Source organism: Heloderma suspectum, chromosome 2, assembly GCF_057233095.1.
Source record: "Heloderma suspectum isolate Gila_16-S chromosome 2, 16-S_ref, whole genome shotgun sequence".
NCBI classification, from domain to species: Eukaryota; Metazoa; Chordata; class Lepidosauria; order Squamata; family Helodermatidae; genus Heloderma; species Heloderma suspectum.
In genome coordinates, this window is record NC_139459.1 from 163,084,042 (window position 1) to 163,108,399 (window position 24,358).

The 24,358-nt window shown below is 47.9% G+C and overlaps 2 protein-coding genes across 17 annotated transcripts in view; both read left to right on the forward strand.

Annotated features, from left to right (window-relative positions):
- Positions 1–4,031: 4,031 nt before the first annotated feature.
- Positions 4,032–15,946, forward strand: S1PR5 (sphingosine-1-phosphate receptor 5). The gene is made up of 2 exons (XM_084835591.1): positions 4,032–4,454; positions 13,395–15,946. The coding sequence occupies exon 2, from the start codon at positions 13,628–13,630 to the stop codon at positions 14,786–14,788; it is 1,161 nt and encodes a 386-aa protein (XP_084691717.1). The 5' UTR covers positions 4,032–4,454; positions 13,395–13,627; the 3' UTR covers positions 14,789–15,946.
- A 2,930-nt stretch (positions 15,947–18,876) lies between these two features.
- The window catches only part of HACL2 (2-hydroxyacyl-CoA lyase 2), a 28,625-nt gene continuing 23,143 nt past the window's right edge, over positions 18,877–24,358 (forward strand). For 8 of the 16 annotated variants that reach the window (XR_014787956.1, XR_014787953.1, XR_014787952.1 and 5 more), the window contains exon 1: positions 18,990–19,099. The gene's annotated coding sequence lies outside the window, so the exon portion shown is untranslated. Of the gene's footprint in view, positions 19,768–24,358 lie in introns of all 16 variants that reach the window. The other 8 variants (XR_014787954.1, XM_084835597.1, XR_014787955.1 and 5 more) reach the window with 7 other exon arrangements.

Below are 24,358 nucleotides of genomic sequence, written 5' to 3' on the forward strand. Positions count from 1 at the left end.
GGTGACTAAGGCAGTTTCCATTCCAAAACCAGGCCTGACGCCCGACTGAAATGGATCTAGACAATCCACTTCATTCAAGAGTGCCTGGAGCTGTCCTACAACCACCCGCTCAAGCACCTTGCCCAGGAAGGGGATGTTGGCCACTGGCCTATAATTCTAACATCCTCCGGGTCCTGGTTAGGCTTTTTCAGGAGTGGTCTGATTATCGCCTCGGACTTGCTGTAAGGCAGTGTCATATGTTCAACTCCATTCTTCTACTTTTCTAAGATACCTCAACCAAACAATACATTTGGCCTCTGCCAGGTCAGGTGCATGTCTGGTCTACCAGCCCTCTCTGGATGGGGCAGGGGGAATTCTGCAGTTTGGCAACAGCAGTGCAAGTTAGCAGCCAGTGGAAGAGAGGGGCCTTTAGGATGTCAAGTGGTGGACCCAGCAGTAGTGCCAATTAGCAACAATCACAACCATGTAATTTGTTAATCATGGCAAAGTGAGCTCTGGAGATGGTCCCTAGGTTGGAACACTGGGCCAAATGTAACAAGGTGAGATATATGCAAAATCTTGCATTTAGGTACAAAAAATCAAAGACACAAGTATAGGATGGGGGAGACCTGGCTTGGCAGCAGTACATGTTTAAAGGACCTAGCTGTCTTAGGGCAGAATCCTATGGGCATGGCTGTAAGCATCCAAACTCAGAGGCTTATGGCCATCCAATGCAGAGCGGGAGGAGTGGTGGAAGCAATCTTCACTTCTGCATTCTCCCTACTCTGCGTTTTAGCTAGACATTTTCACCCATCTAGCTGAGGCACTGGGGACGGGGAGGGAAGGAGGATGAGGAAGGCTGGGGATGGCTGATATCTCTGCTTCCCCTGTCCCCTCCCCACCCTTTTCTGTCCTCTCCGAGGTCACCTTTGTGGCCTCGGAGAGGCAGCCAGCACAGTTCTCTCCGTGCTGGTGGGGAGAGGGAGGGGAGCTTGGATTCCTGGGTCTGAGTTCGGTGCAGTGTCTCCAACCTCAGATACAGGAATCTGAAGTATCCTATGGCCTCCCAGACTCTATCTAGGGGCCATAGGATTGCGCTCCCAGTGGATCACAAGCAGAACAAGAGCTAGCAGTGCAGGCAGCTAAGAAAGTTAACACAATCTTGGGCTGCATTAACAGAAATGTAGTGTCCACAGAAAGTAACAGTTCTGCTCTCTTCTGCATTAGTCAGGCCACATTTGGAGTACTGTGTCCAGTTCTGGGTGCCCCCTTTTAAGAAGGGCATTGACAAGTTGGAGCGTATCCAGAGACGAACAACCAGGATGGTGAGGGGTCTGGAAACCAAGTCCTATGCGGAATGGTCGAAAGAGTTGGGTATGTCCAGCCTGGAGAAGATTAAGGGAGGCATGGTAGCAGTCTTCAATATCTGGAAGGCTGTCGTGCAGAAGATGGAGCAGACTTGTTCTCCGTTGCTCCAGAGAGACAGTCTAGAACCAATGGGTGGAAACTGCAGGGAAGCAGATTTCAGCTAAACGTAAGGAGTAACTTCAAAACAGTCAGAGCTGTTCCGCAGTGGGACAGGCTGCCTCGGGAGGTGGTGGCTTCTCCTTCGCTGGAGGTCTTTAAGCAGAGGCTGGATGGCCATCAGCCAGGGATGCTGTAGCTGCACCCTGCAATGCAGAGCTTGCACTGAACATGAGGTTGGACTGGATGCTCTCTAAAGTACCTTCTAGTTCTGTGATTCTAATCGGTCAGCTGCCACAGAAAGCAAATACTGGATACCTAACTATTTCATCTTTGCACGTAACATAGCCTAAATTCTAGATGCATAACCTCTGCCTAGGAGGCTTGTCCAATAGAATGTCTCATCTTGACACAGTCAAGATGAGAAGAATGTTGATACATTTTTAACACCCCAACGTGAATAAAGAGCTATGATTCTGGGGTGAGACTGCTTCTCTGGGTCCTTACATAAGTCAGAGTGGGCCCAGCAGCTTTCTCCCATCTGGTGCCCTCCAGATGTGTTGGACTACAACTCCCAGCATTCTCCAGACCATTCATAGTAATATTCACCACTGTAAATCTACATTTATTACATCGCAGCTCATATGGAGTTGCATTCCCCTGACTGTACATAAATATAAATTCCAGAATCTCATGTAAGTCAAAAAGGTTGCATCGCATTTAAGATTAAAGCCTAAGATGTTTCCTGCTGCACAATAATTTACTCAATATGGTTCTGATCTCACAAAGTCAGGGTGTTTCCAGATGAGGTTTTTATCCTGTGATCACCCTGCCTCGAATACACACTTGTACCTGTGTGTGTGTGTTTGTGTGTGCATTCCAGATGGCATCGTCTCCCATTGGTAACCTTCCCATGTTTTCCCACCACTATTTCCACCCTTTGTCTTTCCACAAAAATATCTGTTAAGTAAGAAAAGATGGAATATGTGCACAATGCCTTTTGACAAGTAGCACTAGCAGCCCTCTGCCTGGAAGCACCTCCAGTTGCCTGTTCCACAAATGTTGCAGATCCTGCAACAACCCAGCTCTGCTCCTGGAATTACTTCAGCGGAGCAGCATCCGGGAGATAGCATCTGCCTGGAGGCTTTTGACGATGAATTCAGAGAGGGAGCCTCCAGCACACATTTCCAGTCATCCCGCCCTTAGCGGAGAAGCTGAAGATAGCCTTGGATAGCTATCAAACACTCATAACAGAATGAATTAACATTTCATCAGCCGCCTGGGAAAAGCATATTTACCCTTCTTACCCGCCTTCTTTGTCATTCTTCTCTAGCAATGGCCTTTGGTTCCCTTAACCATTGAACTGAATGAAGCAACCACTTCCTCCAAACCAAAAACCCACTTGCCGTTCTTCAAAACCTCAGAAGTCTGATCTATCCATAATTATTTCTAGTTCTTTGAGAGGGGAAGAAGGCCAGAACTCCTGGGTTCTCCAACTACTAGCTTGAGGAAAGGAGTGGGGTCATCTTGTGCAGCCTTTCCCAACCTGGGGCCCTCCAGATGTTTGGGACTATGGCTCCCAGGATCCCTGACCATCTAATTCAGTAGTGCAGCCTCCCCCAAACCTGGTGCCCTCCAGCTATGTCAGACTACAGTGCTCATCATCCCTGGCTGAGGATAATCAGAACTGTAGTCCAACACAGTTAGAGGGCATCAGGTTGGGGAAGGCTGTACTAATGATTTAAGCACTGCAGGGGACAAAGAGGGGTTATATCCAATGTTAGTCTAACTTAAGTCCTGTTCATTTTAAAGGGTCTTCTCTACGGAGGAGTAACACTGGACACAACCCCAGGATTCCTGAACACATTTGCTGCTTCCAAGCTGGCCTGAATGTATTGCTTTATTTATTCCATTTCTATACCACCCCATAGCTGAAGCTCTCTTGGTGGTTCGCAGCAATTACACAGCAATCACAGCATTCACAAGGGCCACCAATGAAAGGTGTACCCCAAGATCCTTACAATTTAGGGCTATTCTGGCCACCATTCTCTTCAAACGCTGCAAAGGATCCCGGGACACACCTCTGGGATGGCGAGCATGGTGCAGCTTTTGAAGGTGGCCAAGTGTTTGGGGCCAGCCCAGTTATTTCTGGGGGGAAAGAGAGAGGGGTTGAGTGTATTTCCACGCAGAAAGACAGAAAGCCCAGGCAGGGATTAATCTGAGGCTGAACTCATCCTGCTCCTCTGGAACCGGCCTATGCACCGCAATAAAGGGCTCGGAACCAGAATATGAGGGGTAATAACAGAGCGCCTCTGGGCGCGTGCACACTGCCCTTGCTTCCCCCGCCGCAGCCGGTCGCGGCACGCCTGTGTCTCCGAGGCGGCCGGGCTTGTTCAAAAGTCCCGTCCCGGAGGCGGGCCTCGTCCCGCCGCGGGCAGTCCGTCTCTTGCGCAGCTGCGGCGGGGCAGCTCTGCAGGGAGCTCTCGCTAAGCCTCGGGCCGGACGGGCTGGCGGAAGGGACCGATCCACGGCTGGATGCCCTCCCCTGGGTGGGACTCGTCGTGGGGCCTGCGTCCAGCGCGGAAAGCCCCGGCTCCTCCCCCTGCTTTCTGCCCCGAGGAGCCTGCAGTACACTCGGCGTCTTGAGCTGGCGGGAGCGAGACAGGCGCGAGTTGCCGCTGCCGCCGCCTCCTCGAAGACAGAGACCGGGACAGCGGGGCGAGGCGAGGCGAGGCGAGGCGTGGCTTTCCTGCCTTTCTTCTCCGCAGCCGTGCTGGGTTGGGGAAACGCGACGGAGCCCAGGGGCTGCCTCTCTCGGTGGCGGTGGGCAGCGCGTGGATTCTGAGCCCGAGGGGGTCCGGCTACGGCCGGCAAGAGGAGGCAGCTGAGCCTGCCGCAGCCTGGCTCGGGAGCAATTCGCGAGGCTTCGACGGGGCGGACGGGCTCCTTGTGTTCGGATCGTCTAGTCCAGGTTTCGCAGTCGTCATTGCGCTTCCCTTCAGCCTTGTGAGGTAGGTCACGACTATCCCCAGTTTTTGGAAGGGGAAATGAGGCCGAGAGCGAATAAGGTCCATGACCTGCTATCTGTCGGCCGACCCTGAATGGGCCCTCCTTTAAAACTTTCAACTGACCACGTGAAAGCGGAGATCACCAATGCTGCAAGATAAAACTCTCCACCATCAAAGTAGCAAAGTGTTGAACGAATAATTTGTAATCATGTAATGTTTCTGGATATGTGGGGGATCAGGGCAAGATCATGACATGCTGAGGCCCTAAGGTATGTCAAGCTTAAAAAGTCAATAGCATTCCAAAATAATGCATTATTCTAACAAAAAGGCCAGTGAAAACTTTATTTTTACACATATATTTGGCAAAGATGCAACAAAGCATGACTAATCTAACAAAAACACCTATTTTGAAATAATTTGCATTAGAAATACCTTTAAATGAAAATACATCATGATTTAAAATTTTAATAAACGCTAAGTTTAAATGTAACCCAAGAGCAGTTACACAGTTCAGCATTACTAAATTGAAGATGTAATACAACCTCCACTACGTCTGTTACCATATCACATACAATGTAAAAAAAAAAAAAAAGTATTTTGTGATTTTTGGAGAGTAAAGTCATTATGATAGGTTATGAAGTTTATCAATTTAGACTGCAATCCTATACCCACTTACCTGGGAGTAAACAATATTGAGTTCAGTGGGCCTTACTTCTGAGTAGACATGCATAGGATCACATTGTTATACTTTATTATTATTCAGAGGCCCTAAGCTATAGCTTACTTAGCTTGTGCCTAGATCTGGCACTGGCCAGGATCTTTTCATATAAAACTACAAAATATTTATTCTTAAACTCCCCCAGGGACAGTGATCCTTTCACTTCTGGGCAACGAGTTCCATGGGGAAGGAAGGATCCTCTGCAAAGTGGCAGTAAATGCCTTTGTGAGGTGGAGGTCAACCTCATGGCAGCCCTTGAAAAATGTCTGTCTGGTGCTCCCTCCTCACCCTCAATGTTTTACCCTTACCGACTTTTTGTTACGCATTATTTATTGCAGTAGCATCAGTGTATGCTTTACATTGTAAAAGCTGTAAAGGTTACAGCATTAGCAAAAAAACAGGTCTCTGCCCCAGTAAGCTTCCATTCAGAAGTCAATATGTTTGAGGAAAAGTGGAATGGTTGGGAAAAGCAAGTGTAGTAAGGGATGAATATTAAGTGTATGCCAGCAGAAATTGACTGGGGAGTTAAGGAAGAGCTTAGATTGAAAGGTGGGATTTGTGGAGAGATTTGAAGAATTCAGAGGGAGAGAGGAGTAACATCAAACAGGTCCTTCTGGCAGAGAGCTCCAGGCATATGGGGCAACAAGGCAGGACATGCCATGTTCCCTTATTCCAGCCTTCCTCAACCTGGTCCCTTCAGCTGTGTTGCGTTGGACAACAGCTCTCATTATAATTGGAATTGATAATGGGATATTTAATAATGGGATAATGGGAATTGAAGTCCAGCACAGTTGGAGGGGATCAGGTTGGGAAAGACTGCCTAATTCTGTCCTGAATGTAACCTGCGGATGTATATAACTAAACTTTGATAGCTGCTTTTTAAAAAGAAACCAGCAGCTACAGGAGGGGCCATCTGAGTGCAGAGAAGAGGTGCAACAAAAACGGCACTTAACCCTTTCTTGCTTGCCTCGTGCCTAGCTGTGCAGGGCTTCAAAGATGTGCTTAGGCTTTCCATCTTTCATTCAGGGATGTTAAGCCCTTCCTCCACAGATTGCTGTATGAGTGGAAGTTAACGGGAGGGTGAAGGATGGAATCACCACAGGGCATTGACCAAGCACAGTAGAGGCTCTCAGAGATCTCATGTTAGAGCATGACAGCTCATGAAACAGAGCCTTTATTTGCCCTGCCTTTGCTTGTCCAGTTCAGTTCAAACTCCATTGGGAGTAGATCAGGATGTACAAACAATGGCAGACAATGTATGTGCTGGAACAAAAGATGCCAAGGGATCTGCCACGAAGTTGAGTAACCATGATCAGGAGGCTTTCCCAGATTGTGTGGCTGGCTGGCCTCTGCTTCGTTTTAGTCCACTGATCTTCACTGCCCATGCATGATGGTTCTATGGGGGTGGGTGCGCAGATGTGTGTGGTCACTATGCAAAGCATGACACCCTACTTGTTTCCTGCCAGGTTCTTAATCAGTTTTTCCTCTTTGGCTTTTGAGTGGGGCAGTTGTTGCACTTGTCTCTGATAGTTTGAAAAAGCTCATCTATCCTGAGCCCCAATTTTGAATGCAGAATCTAATGGAGGTTACTTATGAATGTGTAAGAGTAGCAGCCATAGGTTGATATACTAAGTTGAGACCATCAGGGCGTAATCCTACTCAGATAGGCAGCCGCCTCTGAGTTTGGAGGCGACTGCCTATCCAATGCAGGGCAGGAGAAGCACGGAGGGGATCGTTCCCTCCACAGTTCTCCTGCCCTGCATTTTCAGCCAAACAGCCAATTGCTGCTGTCTAGCTACAGGAGGGCTAGACAGCAGGAGGGCTGAGTGGGGTAAGAGGCTGCTGTACAACACATTGGATGTGTCGTACAGGCATTTTTGCCCTCTGCCCCAGAATGCCTCCTCGAATGCCCCTTTTCGGCTGCTCTGAGCTCCTCTTGCGAGCGTGGAGGATGGGACTGGTCCGTGCTGCCTCCGAGGCCATGCGGAAGTGGGGAGACGTCAGTCCGGGGGGGGAACCGACCTTGGAGCATGGGCTCCGAGGTCAGTTCCCGGAAAACCAGATATCCTATGGTCATCTTGCTGCTGTCTAGCAGCCATAGGATTGCTCCCTCCATCCATTTAGCCCCATACTGTCTTTTCTAACTGTTTCTCATTCTCCAGGATCTTATGCCAACCCAAAGAGAGATGCTGGAGATTGAGCCTAAGATCCTGTACATTCAAAATGTACACTGTGCCACTGAACTTGTTTTTCTTAGGGCTCTGTGTAAGTTCTATGCCTCCCCCTGCCCTCATTTCAGCCTTCACCAACTGCTCTTGGTGAGAGTCTGCTGTAGCTCAATGGATTTGACAGTTAGGGAGTAGTTTTGTGCAGGGATCAACTAGCACTGATTACTGTGGTTTTATATATTAAGCAGTATAAAAGTTTTATGTATAGATAAATAAATATGTAAATAGATGCTGCTGCCTCCCACTCCCATCCTTCCCCATCTTTTCATCAAAGTGATAAGATTACCTTGCAGGTAAAGTTCTGCAAAGTCAAGGGCAGTTTTCCTCAGTCTGGGTTTTGCAGCTTTCCTAGCAAACCACTGCAAATGTCAGTACATAATATAATACCAGATGCACCGTCTTGGGCTTCTTCGAGGGATCACTTTTGATCAGGAGTGCCTTTTGATGTGTTTGGAGTCACCCTAGACCTTTGCAGGTTACAGTTCCCAGCCTGGGAATCTTTCCTCCTCTCCCTCCCACATCCATCTCTGAAGCTCCTTTGTCTCTCCTTCCTCCGAAATGACCCCACCTTGAACCCAGTTGCTGGGCTTATGAACAAGTGGATCACACTCAGATTGATTACACTGCCTCCCGCTCCCTTACAAGAGGCCTGTGAGGGGAGACAGAAGGGGAAACTTCACAAATTATACTTCCCCTGCATGGGAACACTCTGGGGTCAGAGGAAAGTAGCGTACTTGTGCAACATCACACCCATGTCTATTTTGCCTGGTATATGCTTGTGATACTGTGATTGAACTTGGAGCAAGTAACAATATATCAAAACTGTTTGTATTTGTTTGGATAACCAGGTAAAATTAAAGAAATAAAATATCAGTCTTCCGACTGGCTTCTGAGATGCATCTCTGTATACTTCCGGAAACAAGTGGCTGGTGGTGTATAGGATAGGTTTAAAAAACCCATCACATCACTAGTAGCAAATAGCAAGTTCAGAAAAGATGTCTGGAACTTCTGACTTGCACTAGGGAAGGCAGGCAGATCTAGACCCATAGAGGTGGGAGGCCCTTTTGGAGTAAAGACTCTATGGCTGAACACATCCCTTGCCCCTCTTTCCCCTCCCTCACAATGTCCTGGAACTTGAACCTGAGCAGCACCCACTGCAAAGTAGCAAGATTATCATATGGAGACAGGATTTTACATCCTATCTCTTGCCATTTTCCAACCCTGCCGAGAGTCTCCTACTGCAAGATGAGGTGGTGATAGGAAGGGTAGGTAGGCTGGGAGCCAGCCCTAATGGTCTCTTATTCAGGGTTCAGTAGAAAAGGGGACTTAGTCGTGCTGTCACCAGACCAGGAATGACTGGTCACCCAGTGCTGTATCCAGCCCCTGCCACCCATTTCTGTGCCCCCTCACACTCACACTATACCCTCCTTCCACAGAAAGACACTCCTTCCAGTGAGAAATGAGAGGTGAGAAGTGTGCTGCTTTTGGCCTAGCTAGCATCACTCCCTGAGAAGTAGTGCCATATGGACTGGGATCAATGTGCACTAGAAGCAATGGGTCTATCAGGGCTCAAAGACATTGCTTCTAGTGCACATTGAAGCATCTAGCCCAGTTCCTCTACCAAAATGGTACTAGTATCTCATCGAGTCAGGAGTGATGGTTTGCTTTATAGAAGCAGCTGGGAACAAGCTGTGTAGAAGCACCATGCCCAGGCCACCTCTGCTCAGATTTGCACACCACTTCCTCACATTCTTTCAAACTGACCAGTTCCCCTGCCCCCCCCCCCCCCGGAATTTGGGAAAGTGCTAGTCAGCTGAAAAGCAGTGTACAAGGTGCTGCTTCTCACCTGACCTGCGGGCATCTTTTCCTTTGGGAAATGGAAGATCACCCCAATGGTCTTTGCAAGGATTCAGAGACTCCGAGCTGATCTCTCATTAATCCATAGGAGAAAACATGGTCCAACCAATGAGAAGAAGTACACTAGATACTTCTAGAAGGGCAGAATGATGTCATTGGCAGGGGGCAGGTTGGCCATGAGTAGCTTGTGAAGGAATGAAATCCAGACCCACACAGACATCCCAAGTTGAAAAATCCAGACGGCCAGATTGGTCATCCCTGCAGTAAATAAATTCTACGGAATAGATTCTCTGCTAAAATTCAGGGGGCAGGAAATTGGATTGAATATTGTGGTTTATTTGCTTTTCCAGATTGATTTCTATCAACGTCTTGTTTTCCAGGGCCATGTTGTAAAAAGTAGTGAGCTCTGTCAAGGCAGTCCTTTCTGAGAGGGAAACTTCAGTTAGTTTTTTGCTTGCCACACATAGTTTGGGAGATTATCTGCCGTTATTGTGGAAGGAAGGGAGATGCAAGAGAAGTCTCCAGTACAGTCTTCCTCAGTCTGGTGCCCTCTAGATGTGTTGGATTACAACATGGCTGGCTGGCTGGCTGGGGGATGCAAAACTTCTGGAGGGCACCAGGTTCAGGAAGGCTGCTCCAATTCCATGCCGGAGGAGGATGACGTCTTTGCATTATGGCAACAGTTGTGGAAGCTTGTGCCAATGATGTTTCCTCAAATGGAAAAGAAAACTTGGAATATTTGTTGAAAAGTGCATGTAGGAGTCCCCAGGATAAGCAGGATCCTGGTTATTTTGCTGGCATTAGAACCAGCGCTGCAGGAAACAGGCTGAGTAGGAATATTGTTTATATGAGGCTTGCAAGAACTTGCCAAGAATGGTGAAGATAAGTGTTGCTCTGCCGGATGTAGAGCAATGTCTGAGAAAGCAGCCTTCCCCAATGGGGTGCCCTCCACATGCTTTGGACTATGGTGCCCAGCATTCCTGGCCATTGGCTATGCTGGCCGGTTCTGATGGGAATGGTAGTCCAAAATGTCTGGCGGGTACCAGGTTAGGGAAGGCTGTGTGAGTATGGAGCCCTCTAGAGATCCCTCTAGGCATTTGCCTAGAGCTCTTGGTTACAGGGACAGGGTGGACAGATGTCTTTTTGTTGGGACTGCTGCCTGGCACAGTGCTTAATTTTTCAAGTGAGAAGTTCCAGGGCTCAAGGTTTGCCTGCCTTGGAAGCCTTTGGCTTTTATAACAGATGCACTGGAATGGATTGTGAAATCCACCCCAGTGCACATGCTCAGAGGTGCTCTTTGACATATGTTCCAGCGATAAGTCCTGGTAACTGAAAGCAGGTTCTAGACCTTGGTGAACTGTAGCTCAAACGAAGCTGTGGCTTGAGTTCTAAATGCAAACATATCTAGGTTTTCATTTTGTGTATCCATGTGTGTGTAAAAGAGGGAGAGTGGATACTCTGGGGATTATCTCTTGGTGATGTATCTCTTGCCTACAGTGGTTCTTCCAGGATTGTTCTGCCAGACAGCCCCAGGCAGGCTTGTTTTCTTGGCCAGCTCTCTAAGCATTTTCTAGACACCCCCCAGCTCCCCCCAGCAGGGGTCCTACAGCTCACTTGTGGGCAGAGTTTCTTCAGATACTCAGTATCTGATACTGGTGGACAGTAGAAGAAAAGTAGATCCAAGGTCAGTCCAGTCATGTCGACAATGAAAGATGAGCGTGGGTGTGCGCACTTACTCTCTGGGTCGTGAGAGGTCATTTGGGGCGCGGGGGTGTCTGGAATATCTTCTGTGCTGGAATGGAGGATCACTGCCTGAACAAAGGTGGAGGAATGTGGGGGGGGGGGTGAGAGAGAGAATGACCCAAGGTCTTGAGAATAGCAGAGCACAGTTCTCAGGGGTTGCGTGAGAAGAGGGGGAGGAAAATGAGCAGATGGACAGGATTTCAAAATTTAAATATACAGAGTATATCCTGGAGCTGCTATGAAAGGACATATGAAAGATGGAATACTTAAACAATACTGAAAGCAAAACTTTGTCTGCCAGAAAGCAAAACTTTCTCTGTGAGGCACCTCTGGGGATAGATTCTACAACTCCCCCTTTCACCAAGCCGGAATCTGATCCCCATGAACAGTTTTGCAGCCTGCTGCTCTTTTGGGCACCAGCAGAGGGCTGTTGCTGTATGCATGCTTGTAAATCGAATAAATCTAATGGAATGAATTTATTTGTCTGTGCCACACAGACCATTACAAAATATATCACTATGTAAAATATAGCAATGCAGAATTAAAAAAATACTAATAAAAGTGAACCAATCCGTGACAAAAGGTCTATAACAAATAATCTCTCTTATAGTTCACCACAGACACCTTTCAAAAATTATGACTAATTTTCTGTGTTGCTACTGCGAAGGTGGTGACCTTGTTTGTGATGGATTTACAGTAATCTGCCAACAAGTTAAGGTAATATCAGCCAGAGGCCAACCAGTTATTTCCAAAAGGTCCCCCAAAAAGCGAGCCCTGGGTTCCTGACACAGGGGACAATGCAGCAGGTAATGCACAATGTCTTCTGCTTCCCCGCTGCTACACATGCACAGCTGCCATGCATAGCGGATCCCTTTATACTTCCCCTCTAAATATGCTGAGGGAGTTGTTTGAAAACAAAGGGCGGTAAATGCCTTTCGGAGGGCAACAAAGGGCAACTCCTGAAGGTACTGTTGAAAGTATTATCCTGTCTTAAACAGGCTGACTCACAAGAAAATGCTTGAAATTGGCTGGCGTGTACATTTGCATGACAATCCTCCTCAAATATTCTGTCTCTGATTAACTGTTTATCCTTATAAACTAACGTAGTCTGAGCCTACTCAAAACCAGACTGTGACACTGTTAGTCAATAATGGCCCCATCTGTCTTTGCCAAATTCCTCAACAAAGCATTTCAGCGATCTTTTACCACACAAAAAACTGAGCCCGCTAGGAGGAATTAAATTTAAATATTTTGGAGGGAGCATGTCTTCCCCAGAGGCTTTACCTATTGTCACTGTTTTAAGTAGACAGCAAATTTCCTGTGAAGAGAGTGGCATCAAGTCAGGGAGGTCCTTCCCAAAAGAACTCCTCCCCAGCAGGTGTGGGGCCTTGGAAGATGCTCTCGAGATATTGCTTTCATTTAAGGGCAGGGATGCACATGCATGTATTGGTGCAAGTCAGGCGGCCTCCTGTGCAACATGTCAGGCTAGGCGGACAACAACTATGCACGTCTGAGGCCTTTTGTGTTGCAAAATGTTTTCCAGACTTTATTTTGGCCATTGGTAACACTATAAATCAGAGTCATCCATAAATGACTTGAAATAAGTTCAGAACAGGCAAGGGCTACCTTCCCCAACCTGGCACCCTCGAGATGTGTTGGCCTACAATTCCCAGCATCAATGGACATGCTGGCTGGGGATGACGGGAGTTGTAGCCAAACACATCTGGAGGGCACCAGGTTGGGGAAGACTGGGCAAGGGGATGGCTGTTTTCATCATGTCCTGTTTGTAAGCTCCTTAGATGCCTTTTGGGTCTGATCCAACAAGGCAGTTATTACACTCTTTTCTTGCTGGAAGTAAATAGCAAGAAAATACCAGCATCACCATCATTTCTTTATTTTATTTATTTAAAACATTTCTTGGCCGCCTTTCAGGGCAGAAGCCCTCCCAAGGTGGTTTACAGCATATTGTTGCACTGGCTGTCTTGGGCCACGCATGAGGGGTCTGACATGTGCTTTGCTTTGCTAACTTTCAGGGGCAGGAAGCCGCTTCACTAGACCATGAGCAGGGACCTATAATAAAGGAAGGGGCTCCATCACTTGGCCACTTCTTGTCCTTCCTTTCTGTGTCTGGTAAAGGACTCTGAGAGTGTGCCACAGCTCATGCTTTGCTTGTAAAAGGCCTTGGCTTCAATCCCAGGTACCAAACCCTGGAGAGCTGCTGTCAGAAAGAGGCTAGATGGACCAGTAGTCTGACTTGGATTAAGGAAAGTTCTGCTGCTCAGCTTCTGGTCTGATGGCACCCTTTTAATTCACTGGACTTCATCTGGAAAACTGGGTTGGTTTTGTGCTTTGCAAGCCATCAACTCACATGGGTTTTTTGTTGATTTTTTTTTTTAGGTTCGTCTTGATTGATAGAAATGGAAAGACTCTGCTAGTGCTGTGGTGGCTTCTCCAGCATTGCAACCGAGGACAGGGTAACTGCTGGGATGGGGTGGAAATCCGATTTGTGAACCATCATCATCTTGCTTGGACAGGCCTGGGACGTGCACAAGAGAGGCACAACATGATGGGAAGGACTCCATAGTGCTGTGTAAACCCTGTAAGACTGAGAGGAAAGAGGCACCAATGGGATGGGGTCCATCAGCATGGAGTCTCCACATTACCCCATTCAGTTCTACCGGGAGTTCCACAATAACAGCGTCATTTTGCTGCACTACAACTACACAGGCAAGCTCCATGCCAGCAAGTATAAGGGCAGCCTCAAGGCCGACGCCATCGCCTTCCTGGTTGTGTGTGCCTTCATTGTGGTGGAAAATCTAGTGGTCCTGCTGGCCATCTGGAGGAACAAGAAGTTCCACTTGCCCATGTACTACCTGATTGGGAATCTGACCCTGTCGGACTTGCTGGCTGGTGTGGCCTACACTGCCAATATCATCATGTCCGGGCCCAACACCCTCAAGCTTACCCCTGTCCAGTGGTTCCTGCGGGAAGGTGGGGTCTTTGTCACACTTGCTGCATCTGTCCTCAGCCTTCTTGCGATTGCCATTGAGCGGCACATAACGATGATCCGCATGAGACTCTACCACGGGGACAAGAAAGGGCGGATGTTCTTGCTAGTGGGCGCCAGCTGGTTGGCCTCCATCTTGCTCGGGGTGCTGCCGATATTGGGCTGGAACTGCATGGAGAACCTTCCCAAGTGTTCCACAGTGCTGCCCCTCTATTCTAAGCATTATGTCCTTTTCTGCATCACCATTTTCTTGGCAATCCTGGTCTCCATTGTTGTGCTCTACGCCCGCATCTACCGCATGGTCAAGTTCAATGGGCAGCATCTGGGCAGCCTCCGCAAGGGCATGCTCAAGAAGTCCCAGAAGTATATGGCCCTGCTGAAGACGGTGACCATTGTGGTGGGCACTTTCATTGCCTGCTGGCTACCCCTCTTTCTCCTCCTGTTGCTGGATGTTGCATGCCATGCCCAGGCCTGCAATGTGCTGTACAAGGCAGATTATTTCCTGGCCTTGGCTATGATGAACTCCCTTCTTAATCCCATCATTTATACCTTGACCAGTAAGGACATGAGACGGACCATCTTCAAGTTGCTCTGCTGCCTTCTAGTGGTCAAGCCGGGTGCAGAGGAAAGCCGGGCCAAGCGCTTTGGGTTCCCCATACTGGAGGGCAGCACCAGCAAGTCTGAGCGTTCGTCTCACCAGCAGGAGGCGCCCAATACCAGCCTGTCAGTCAGGAATGGCACCCCTGCAGCCATCAAGGCACTGGCGCTAAAAGCTGCCTACTGAATTCCATTGTGAGTTCTGCCCAGGGTGCTGGGAGCCAGAAAAGCAGGGTGCTGGCAGTACAAGTCTCGGCGGAATTGGGACTAGCCCCGCCAAGGGAAAGATCTTGAAGGGAGGGTGGGCAGGCAGGTGGGCAGAGAAATTGAGGAATAGACAAGAACATTGGGGAGTATGGGTACTTGGAAGGTACCTAGAGCCAAACAGAATCTGGCTGTGCTGCTCAGGCAAAGATCAAGGCCTGACTCAATATTTATAGCTAGGCCAGGTACCTTAGGTGCATGGAGCTATTTTGGGACCCAGGGAGATAATATTGCCCCATTCTGTTCCACTCTGTGGTCCTAAATGATTCGCCCCAAGATCAGGAGGCCTGCCATTCTAGTCCTTGTTGCATCTGCCACCAGGAGTGCAAAATTGGGGTGCCAACAAGCACAGAGACCACTCCAGGTCATTGCTAGCACTAGTTGGCTAGAGAAAGAGGTAATAGAGACTGGCATGACCTGTCTTGAGGAGCCTCAGCAGCTTCTTGTTAAGCAAACGTCTCTTTAATCCTGGCTTCAGTGGTCCTCCGCACTCCAGTCTGCTCACTCCTCCTGCTGGGGGTTGGACTCGATGGCCTTGTAAGCCCCTTCCAACCCTACTGTTCTATGATTCTTGCATCCCCTACCCCAAAGGCAAGTACTCCTCCTTCATACAGACTGAGTCCTTCATCACAGTGCTATTAAAAATGGTGGGAAAGTGGTTCTAATCCAGTATAGCAGCCTTCCCCAAATGGGTGCTCTTCAGATGTTGTTGGATGACAACTCCCAGCATTCCTGATCATTGGCCATGCTGGATGAAGCTGATGGGAGTTGAAGTCCAACAATATCTGGATGGCCCCAAGTTGAGGATGGCTGCATTACAGTGATAAAGAGGACTAACTAGACCACACTGGATCCCAGCCACCATGAAATGGTTGTCTGCAAGTCCAGTTACAAGTTGTCTCCCTAGGTTAGGGGTGGGGAATGTGTGGCCCTCCTGTTGAACTACAACTCCCATCATCCCCAACCATTGCCCATACTGGCAGGGGCTGATTGGAGTTGTAGTCCAGCAATATTTGGAGGGCCACACATTCTCCAACTCTGCTCTAGGGTTATATATCCCTGTATGTGATTTTAAATGATAATGCTGATATATATATATATATATATATATATATATATATATTTGGGGCCAAAACTGTTTCTGTTTTAAAATGTATATATTAATAAAATTATTGTTTAATAGAAAGTTGTCATGTTGGTTTTTGGACCCCTTAAGTGGCTGTGGAAGGGTTTTACATTGTCCTGTTCTATGCTTGGCTGATGCATCCCCTCCTCTTAAGAGCTGAGGAAGAAATTTCCCTTCCTTTTCTACCTCCATTTAGCAAAGTGACACATAGATAGGATCCATGAAAACAAGGTATTATGTTTCATATGTTTCAGGTATTATGAAAACAAGGTATCATGAGTCTGGAATGCTAACCTTGTATTACAGGGTTTGAATGAGAGAGACAGTCAGATATCAGAAGGGACTGCTGGACTCTTTGATGTAGGGAAAAAACAGCAGTGTAGTGTAGTCCCCTCTGGCTAGATCTTCAGTGAAGTAGAAAGGCAGTCTCTCCCCCCCCCCCCGGGAAAAATTCTTGCCTCTTACTTGGAAGAGCACCATTGGGAAGAGGAAAAGCCTTCTGCATCTTTTCCCCTAACAGCCTACTACCACTTGCAATAAAGCACTTGTCTCCCCAACAGTTTTTCTAGTGCTGGCCACAGTTTATACTTTTGTTTAATACTGCACCATCGGTAAATGGCACCTTACAGAGTTTCACAGGCAACATGGACTGGTCCCTGCTTCCAAGGAGCTTGTGATCTAATATTGACTGTGAGGGAGGGTGGGGTGGGGGTGGGGGGAAGAATGTGAGCAAATACCTTTAGGTGCACTCAAAACGTGGTTACAGTTGGGGTGGGGATTAAGAGGATAAATCGCAGGCTAAACAGAAAAAGTCGGCTCAGAGGAAAGAACATGTATGTAGTTGCCAAACTACATACATGTTCAAAGAGGGAATTCCATGCATAGATAGCAGCAAGGGAGAATGGGTGGCGTCATTTAGTTAATTATTTAAACAATTTTTACTGTATTTCACATATTGATCTGAATGAAGTAGCTGCCAGTATCATAATGTCCTTCACCGTACCTTTGTACAGTCATTCAGTCATGTCCAACTCTTCGTGACCCCATGGACCATAGCACGCCAGGCCTTCATGTCCTCCGCTCTCTCCCGGAGTCTGCTCAAGTTTATATTCATTGCATTGGTGATGCTATCTAGCCATCTCATCCTCTGCCGTCCTCTTCTCCTTTTGCCTTCAATCCTTCCCAGCATCAGGGTCTTTTCCAGGGAGTTTTTTCTTTGCATTAGGCCAAAATATTTGAGCTTCAGCTTCAGTATCTGTCCTTCCAAGGAGCACTCAGGGTTGATTTCCTTTAGGATGGACGGATTTGACCTCCTTGCAGTCCAGGGGACTCGTAAGAGTCTTCTCCAGTACCACAGTTTGAAAGCATCAATTCTTCGGCGCTCAGCCTTCCTTATAGTCCAGCTCTGACAGCCATACGTTACTACTGGGAAAACCATAGCTTTGATTGGACGGACCTTTGTTGGCAAGGTGATGTCTCTGCTTCTTACTATGCTGTCTAGGTTTGCCATAGCTTTCCTCCCAAGAAGCAAGCGTCTTTAAATTTCATGGCTACAGTCACCGTCTGCGGTGATCGTGGAGCCCAAGAAAATACAATCGGTCACTGCTTCCATTTCTTCCCCTTCTATATGCCAGGAAGTGATGGGGCCAGATGCCATGATCTTACTTTTTTTTAATGTTGAGTTTCAAACCAGCTTTTGCACTCTTCACTTTCACCCTCAACAAGGGGCTCTTTAGATCCTCTTCGCTTTCTGCCATTAGGGTGGTATTGTCTGCGTATCTGAGGTTGTTGATAATTCTCCCGGCAATCTTAATTCCGACCTGTGATTCATCCAACCTGGCGTTTCTCATGATGTACTCTGCATATAAGTTAAATAAGCAGGGCGACAATATACAGTCTTGTCGTACTCCTTTCCCAATTTTGAACCAATCCGTTGTTCCATGTCCGTTTCTTACTGTTGCTTCTTGACCCTCGTACAGGTTTCTCAGGAGACAGGTAAGGTGATCTGGTACTCCCATCTCTTTCAGAATTTCCCACAGTTTGTTGTGATCCACACAAAGGCTTTAGCGTAGTCAATGAAGCAGAAATAGACGTTTTTCTGGAATTCTCTTGCTTTCTCCATGATCCAGCGAATGTTGGCGATTTCCTCTGCCTCTTCGAAACCCAGCTTGTACTTCCGGTAGTTCTCGGTTCACATACTGCTGAAGCCTAGTTTGTAGGATTTTGAGCATCACCTTGCTGGCATGTGAAATGAGCGAAATTGTACGGTAGTTCGAACACTCTAGCATTGCCCTTCTTTGGCATTGGAATGTAAACTGACCTTTTCCAGTCTTGTGGCCACTGTTGAGTGTTCCAAATTTGTTGGCATATTGAGTGCAGCACTTTAACAGCATCATCTTTTAGGATCTTAAATAGCTCAGCTGGAATACTGTCATCTCCGCTAGCTTTGTTGTTAGTAATGCTTCCTAAGGCCCACTTGACTTCACTCTCGAGGATGTCCGGCTCAAGTTCAGTGGCCGCACTATCACGGCTATCAGGGACATTAAGATCTTTCCTGCTTAGTTCTTCTGTGTATTCTTTCCACCTCTTCTTCATCTCATCTGCTTCTGTTAGGACCCTGCCTTCTTTGTCCTTTATCATGCCCATCTTTGCACAAAACGTTCCCTTGAACGTACCTTTACGACGGAGTAAGTCTCATTAAATTCAGTGGGACTTACTTCTGAGTAGACATGCTTTGGACTGCGCTGTTTAACCCCCCCCCCCCAATCACGAAACAAAACTTCGGTGCTACGTTTTGTTTTGGCGGGAGCCAGATCTGGTTTTCTCCACAGGACATTACAATCCTTCCCGCTCTCACTTCCACCCGGAAAAGACCAAAGACAGAAGAAAAAAGAGCTCCAACGTGAACCCGGAAGCCTTCTACCTAGACTGTCTTCTGCCTTGCTACAATCTCTGTGGGCCATCAGCGGCGTTTGCTACGAGTCGCGATTTGGACCACGCGTCCGCGGGCGCTTCGGTGAGGAGGCCGCTTGCTCGCGCCGCGTGACCAGAGGAGTGACCCGTCCCGCTCCGAGCGCGCGCCTTCCCGTGGAACGGGGACGTTGCTAGGTAACGGGCGGGGTGGCGATTTCAGGACTGCCCCTCGTCTGGACGCGCAGTCCCGTGTCGCGGGGCAGGGAGACTTTCCGGAGGCATGGCGGCGGAGGGGTGTGGATGTGCCCGCCCGCCCTCGCCGCCGCTCATTGCCCGAGGAGCGGAGCGCTGGAGGAGCAGAGGAAGCTGCCGTATCCCCAGTCAGACCAGGTCCATCCAGCCCGGCGTGGCCGACGCTGACCGGCAGCAGCTGCCCAAGGCGTCGGGCGCGCTTCTTCCCTAGCCCTCCCTGGAGGTGCCAGGGCCTGAACCTGGGACCTTCAGCCCGCAAAGCGGGGGCTCTCGCTGAGCCGAGGGCCTTGCCAGAGGAGGCGCAGGGCCAGCTGTCGACTTCGCAGGGGCGGGCGCGAAGGGGAGGAGCCCCCTCCTCTCCCGCCCCCTCCTTTGCTCCCCGGGAAGAAGCGGGCTGAGCTTGTGTCTAGTATCACGCCTACTTAGAGTAGACCCCTCCAATGGGGCTTACGGTAGACTGACACTGGATGCAGCCCGTGTCAGCGAGGGGAGGTGACGGGGCGGGGCACGTGGCCTCGCTTCATAGCGGCGAGCGAGTCAGCGAATTCCTGCATTCTGCCCGCACCGTAGCAGCAAACTTTGCCCTAGGAGACGACATCGTTCGTGGTTCTGTGAGTTGGAGGCTTTTCATGGCTGCTACTTCAAAATGTGGGCTCGAGTCGGGGAGGGAGCGTGGCCTGACTTCCCCGTGGGGTTGTGGTATGAGGTTTGCGAGATCTCCCCTACTCTGTGCTGGGTTTTGCGGGTGGGAGAGTGGCTGCCACTACTAGGCTATCGCAAGAGGAATATTGCTCTGCTCCTCTGCGTCCGGGACTCCGCTGTTTTCAGCGATGTATCTATGCTGCAAGACAGCCGCTCCTGGAAAAATCGGAGGAAAGGCGTGTTGAACTTGCAAGATGAGTCTGGAAGCACTTGTCCAGTTCATTTCGATGATGATGATCATAATAATTAATAATAATTGAGAAGAGAACGTACATATGAACTTTATTTCAAGGAACGGAAGGGGAAACAGCATAAGAAAAAAAAATGGCATCAAGGAATTACAATTTGGGTGAGGTTGGACAGAAGAAAGTTGGTGTCTTTCCTTCCATGCTTCATCCTAAATATAAAGTTCTTGGCACAGATAAGATTATTGGTGCTTTGGAAAAGTTACAACTGTTGTGTATGGCTCAGTGGTAGAGCACCTGCTTTTCATGCAAAAGGTTCCAGGTTCAATCCCTGGCCTCTCCAGGTAGGGCTAGGAAAGAAACCCTGGAGAGCTGATGCCACTCAGTGTCAACAACACTGGCCTAAATGGACCAGTGTCTAAGTCAGTATAAGGCAGCTAGCTTCCCGTATTCCTCTGTGTGGGTGTGTGAGAGTGTGTGTGTGTGTGAGACAGAGAATGAACACATAAGCTTTTAAGCCTTAATTGACCTTATAGGATCCTCAGGAGGTGTGTAGGTGCTTGACTTGGCAAATATAATTAAGGGTGCAATCCTATGCATATTTAGACAGAAAAAAGTATGCACTAAATTATTTAACAAAGTCCTGGGGAACAGTAGACTCCCAGAAATCTGGTGAGAAGCCAGAATAATTCTTATCCATGCCCATCCCCCCCCCCCCCCAGGTTAGCTGCAAGGAATATGCCAACAGCATATATGTTACTAAATCAGAGCACCAATCAGAGCTGGAGCTATTGAGGTGAAGACAGACTGACAAGGCAAGGCAGCTGCACAGAATTTGGACAGCTCCTAGGCCAATCCCTTGTTCTGACAAACTCACGAATAGAACTGAACAAAAGCTACACGCACCTAAGACTGCCGTGATCAGTTGGGCACATGAACCTTGCTCTAGAAACAGACTGCCTTTTTGGGTCTCCATGCCTCCCTGCATGCAGATTTGGTTATTTGCAAGAGGCCACAAGTTATTTTCCCAGCAGATCTTGTTATCAATCTACTGCTGTCTCTGTGCAGCACCAGTGGTTATTACACCAGCAATACCATAGAGGAAGGCAGGAGACTGAGCAGTCAGGGCTTGTCTTGTCCTTGCTGGAGTTTCAGTGGCAAGGCCATGGATGGGCAAGATGCATGCCCTCAGTCTTGGTGGGAAATCCACTCCCCTTCCCATTGTGTCTCCTAGTAGGAAGACATCTCAGGGGAGATACAAGTGGGGAAGCGGTCCCCGTAAGCTAACTACAATACAGACTGTTGCAACAATATTAAACAATATTTTTATTAAACAATGCCTGTTGTAATGTGTATGATGTCACAAAAGAATGGGGCTGCCAGTTTTATTTTTGAAGGACCCTGAAATCTGAGAGAGCTTCAATGCAAAGCAGTAACAGGTACACCTTTCCCCATTACTGCAGCCTCATGCTGGTTGCAGTTCAGTTACACTGCTGCTAAGTTTTATTGTGGTTGTATTGTTATATTGTGGTTTTAATGTTCTGTATATTTTAAATTGTTTTATTGTGTGTTGTTTGGATTTAATTTTTGTGAACCGCCCAGAGAGCTTCGGCTATTGGGCGGTATAGAAATGAAATAAATAAAAATAAATAAAATAATAGCCTTAGCAAGAAACAGTGGCAATCATACATGGAAGCGGTTGGTTTCCTACTGGTCGCTACTCCTGCAGTAGGTCTTGCTTGTGGTCTGCATGGAACTGGGTGAGGTATATCTTTACATCTATGAGTGTTGGATGTTTATGTATAAAGAGACAAGAAAATCAAGGAACAGAGGTGCACAATAGGTAGCAACTACCATAGACAGCAGCTGTGATCATGTAATCATTGAATGAGTTACAGAGAGAGGGTACCATACCCTAGAAGCGTTATCATTCTGTGTGCCCCAGCCCAATTTCTCACTCTTCCATTGAGTGTACGCTGACCTGGTACTCTCCCTTTTGCCTACATTTGGGGATTCACTTGTTGGAGTAGCAAGTCTTGTCATTAAGACAATATTTATCCAGTGGAAGGTGTTGCATTAGAACTGTCTCTCCAGTTACTATTTATTCTGCTGTCATGACCCCAATCCTACAAGGAAGAATGAGTCAAATGTGTTGGGCCGGCGGTACCAATAGATGGAATGGATTGCTTGGTATTCACCGGTGAAGGTGGCAGTTTTTCCCATTGCCTTCCCTAGTGCATGGTGCGAGATTATATGCATTTGGGGGCTTGGGGACAATAAACCTTCTTTATGCAAAGTGCATACTTACCCTATGACCTCTGTGTGGGGGACACTACCACACTCTGCTGAGTAAGGGTTAGGGCTATAAGTCATTATATTGTTCCTCGTATTCCAGAAGGAAGGGAGATACTCTGTGATCATGGGTGTTTCTGGCAGTAGGCTGTGTGGTGCCCACAGTCACCAATGCACCCCTAGACACCTCTCTTGATGCCTGCCAAGGTGCTGTACCCTTCCACTTAAAAAAAAATTAAAACATAGTTTCTTTTTGGCAGCTGGAATAGCTTCTAAGCAAAGTGAGGGCCCCCAGCTGCTGCCATCCTCATTTCCCATGAATGCCTCTGGAACACACGGGTGGCTCAGAAACATTATTAGGAAATGAAGATGGATGGTGGGCAGCTATGCTTTCCTCTGCAGCACTCCCAAACACCAAGAAAAAGAAGGGAAACAAGAAAAGGGGACCCCTGTCACTTCTGGTGTGTGTGTGGCAGGTGTGTGTGTGGCAGGGTGGGTAAAGAGGAGAGCTAGGGAGAGCAGTAGTAAGCCAGCTTTGGGGCGGCGGGGTCATGAAAGCCAATAGAGAGCCACTGGTGGCTGGAGTAGCCAGGTCAGAGCAACCTGAGGGGTTGGGGAGGGTTGTGTGCTTAGATGGAAGAGGAAGGGTTTAGGGGGGCTTTTTTTTTTCAGAAGAGATCCTGAAAAAAAAATGCAGTGGGGAGAAGTGACAGTGGAGACTGGTGGCTCCAGTGTTTGTGGGGCATTGAATCCACAGAGCACCTTGGATAGCAGTTTAGAGTTCTGACTGAAACCTGGAACATATTCACCACCCCACTGGCATCGGAGCCACCAGCCTCCACTGAAAAAGTCTTTGTGGTCTCTGCATCACACATATGGGCTCTGCACCTGCGCTGAGCCTCATTTGGGGAACTTCTAAAGCTAAGGAACATTTTGGCAGGAACCCTCCCCCACCATCTACTGCGCATGTCCCAGCAGGTTCCCACCTGTTCCCTTAGTTCTGTTTCGACTGCCTAGCCGGTTGTCTTTATGGGAGCTTCCTGCATATTTAGAGAACTTCGTTAGTGCTTTGCACTTTTGCTGAGGAATTGTTTCTTTCTCTTCTCTGTCTGTCTAGTTTTCTTTTTTGTTGTTATTAAAAACAAACCAACTTTTTTCATTGTTCTTTCGTCATCATTTGTGTTCTGCAGCTGTGGCTCTCATGGCTTACAGCCGCAAAGGCTCCATTTTGCAAGTGTGTGAAATGTGGGAGCAAGTTGTCTTTTTTGCTTGGTTGAGGCCCATTTGCCCGAGGCTTGTTCGCTCTGCCAGTCTCTCACCAAGCAGGCAAGAAAGAATAGGTAGGATAGACTGAAAGCAGAGCTTTGGAGGAGAGTCTTGTTGGTGGTTGATCCTAAAAAAAACCACTGACTCTTATGTAAAAGAGAAGATGTTGTCCATTATGTCTTTGTCAAAACCCTCATCTCCGTGACCCTCAGCTTCTGCTACTGAATGAGTTGACCCACTAACTCCTAGGCGCTCATTGTTGCTCTCATTAGTGAAGAAGCTTTCCAAAAAGGCTAAGATTCCAAAGTTGGGATCAGATAGTGTGAAATATGGAATTAATTTTCCCAGGACCACTCAGTTGATCAGGCTGAGAGGTTTGGGATCTTAGGAGGAGGAGAAGAACATGCCCACAACAAATGTAGATGAAAGAAAAGGAGATTTATTGAAAGAAGAAATAAAAAGAAATAAGCAAAAGCAGAACCTCCCCAGAGAGTTGCATGCTCTCTGAGGCTGAATTGGTCACATACCTCTCAGGCACAAACTTGGTTACAAACAAATCTCAGAGTTTCAGGCTCTCTGAAGCTCAAGACTGAAGAGGACACATGCCTCTTAGGTACAAACTTAATTACAAAGAAATCTCAAAGAGCTTCAAGCCCCCTGAATCTCAAGAGGTTACACGCCTCTTAGATTAGAGCCCCAAACCAACAATCCTCAAGAAGCTGCACTCTTCTTTGAGGCTTTAAGAGGTTGTGCACTT

What these genes read in the sequence shown, in the direction of transcription:
- S1PR5 (XM_084835591.1), top strand. Translation starts at nt 13,628, where the DNA reads ATGGGGTCCATCAGCATGGAGTCTCCACATTACCCCATTCAGTTCTAC.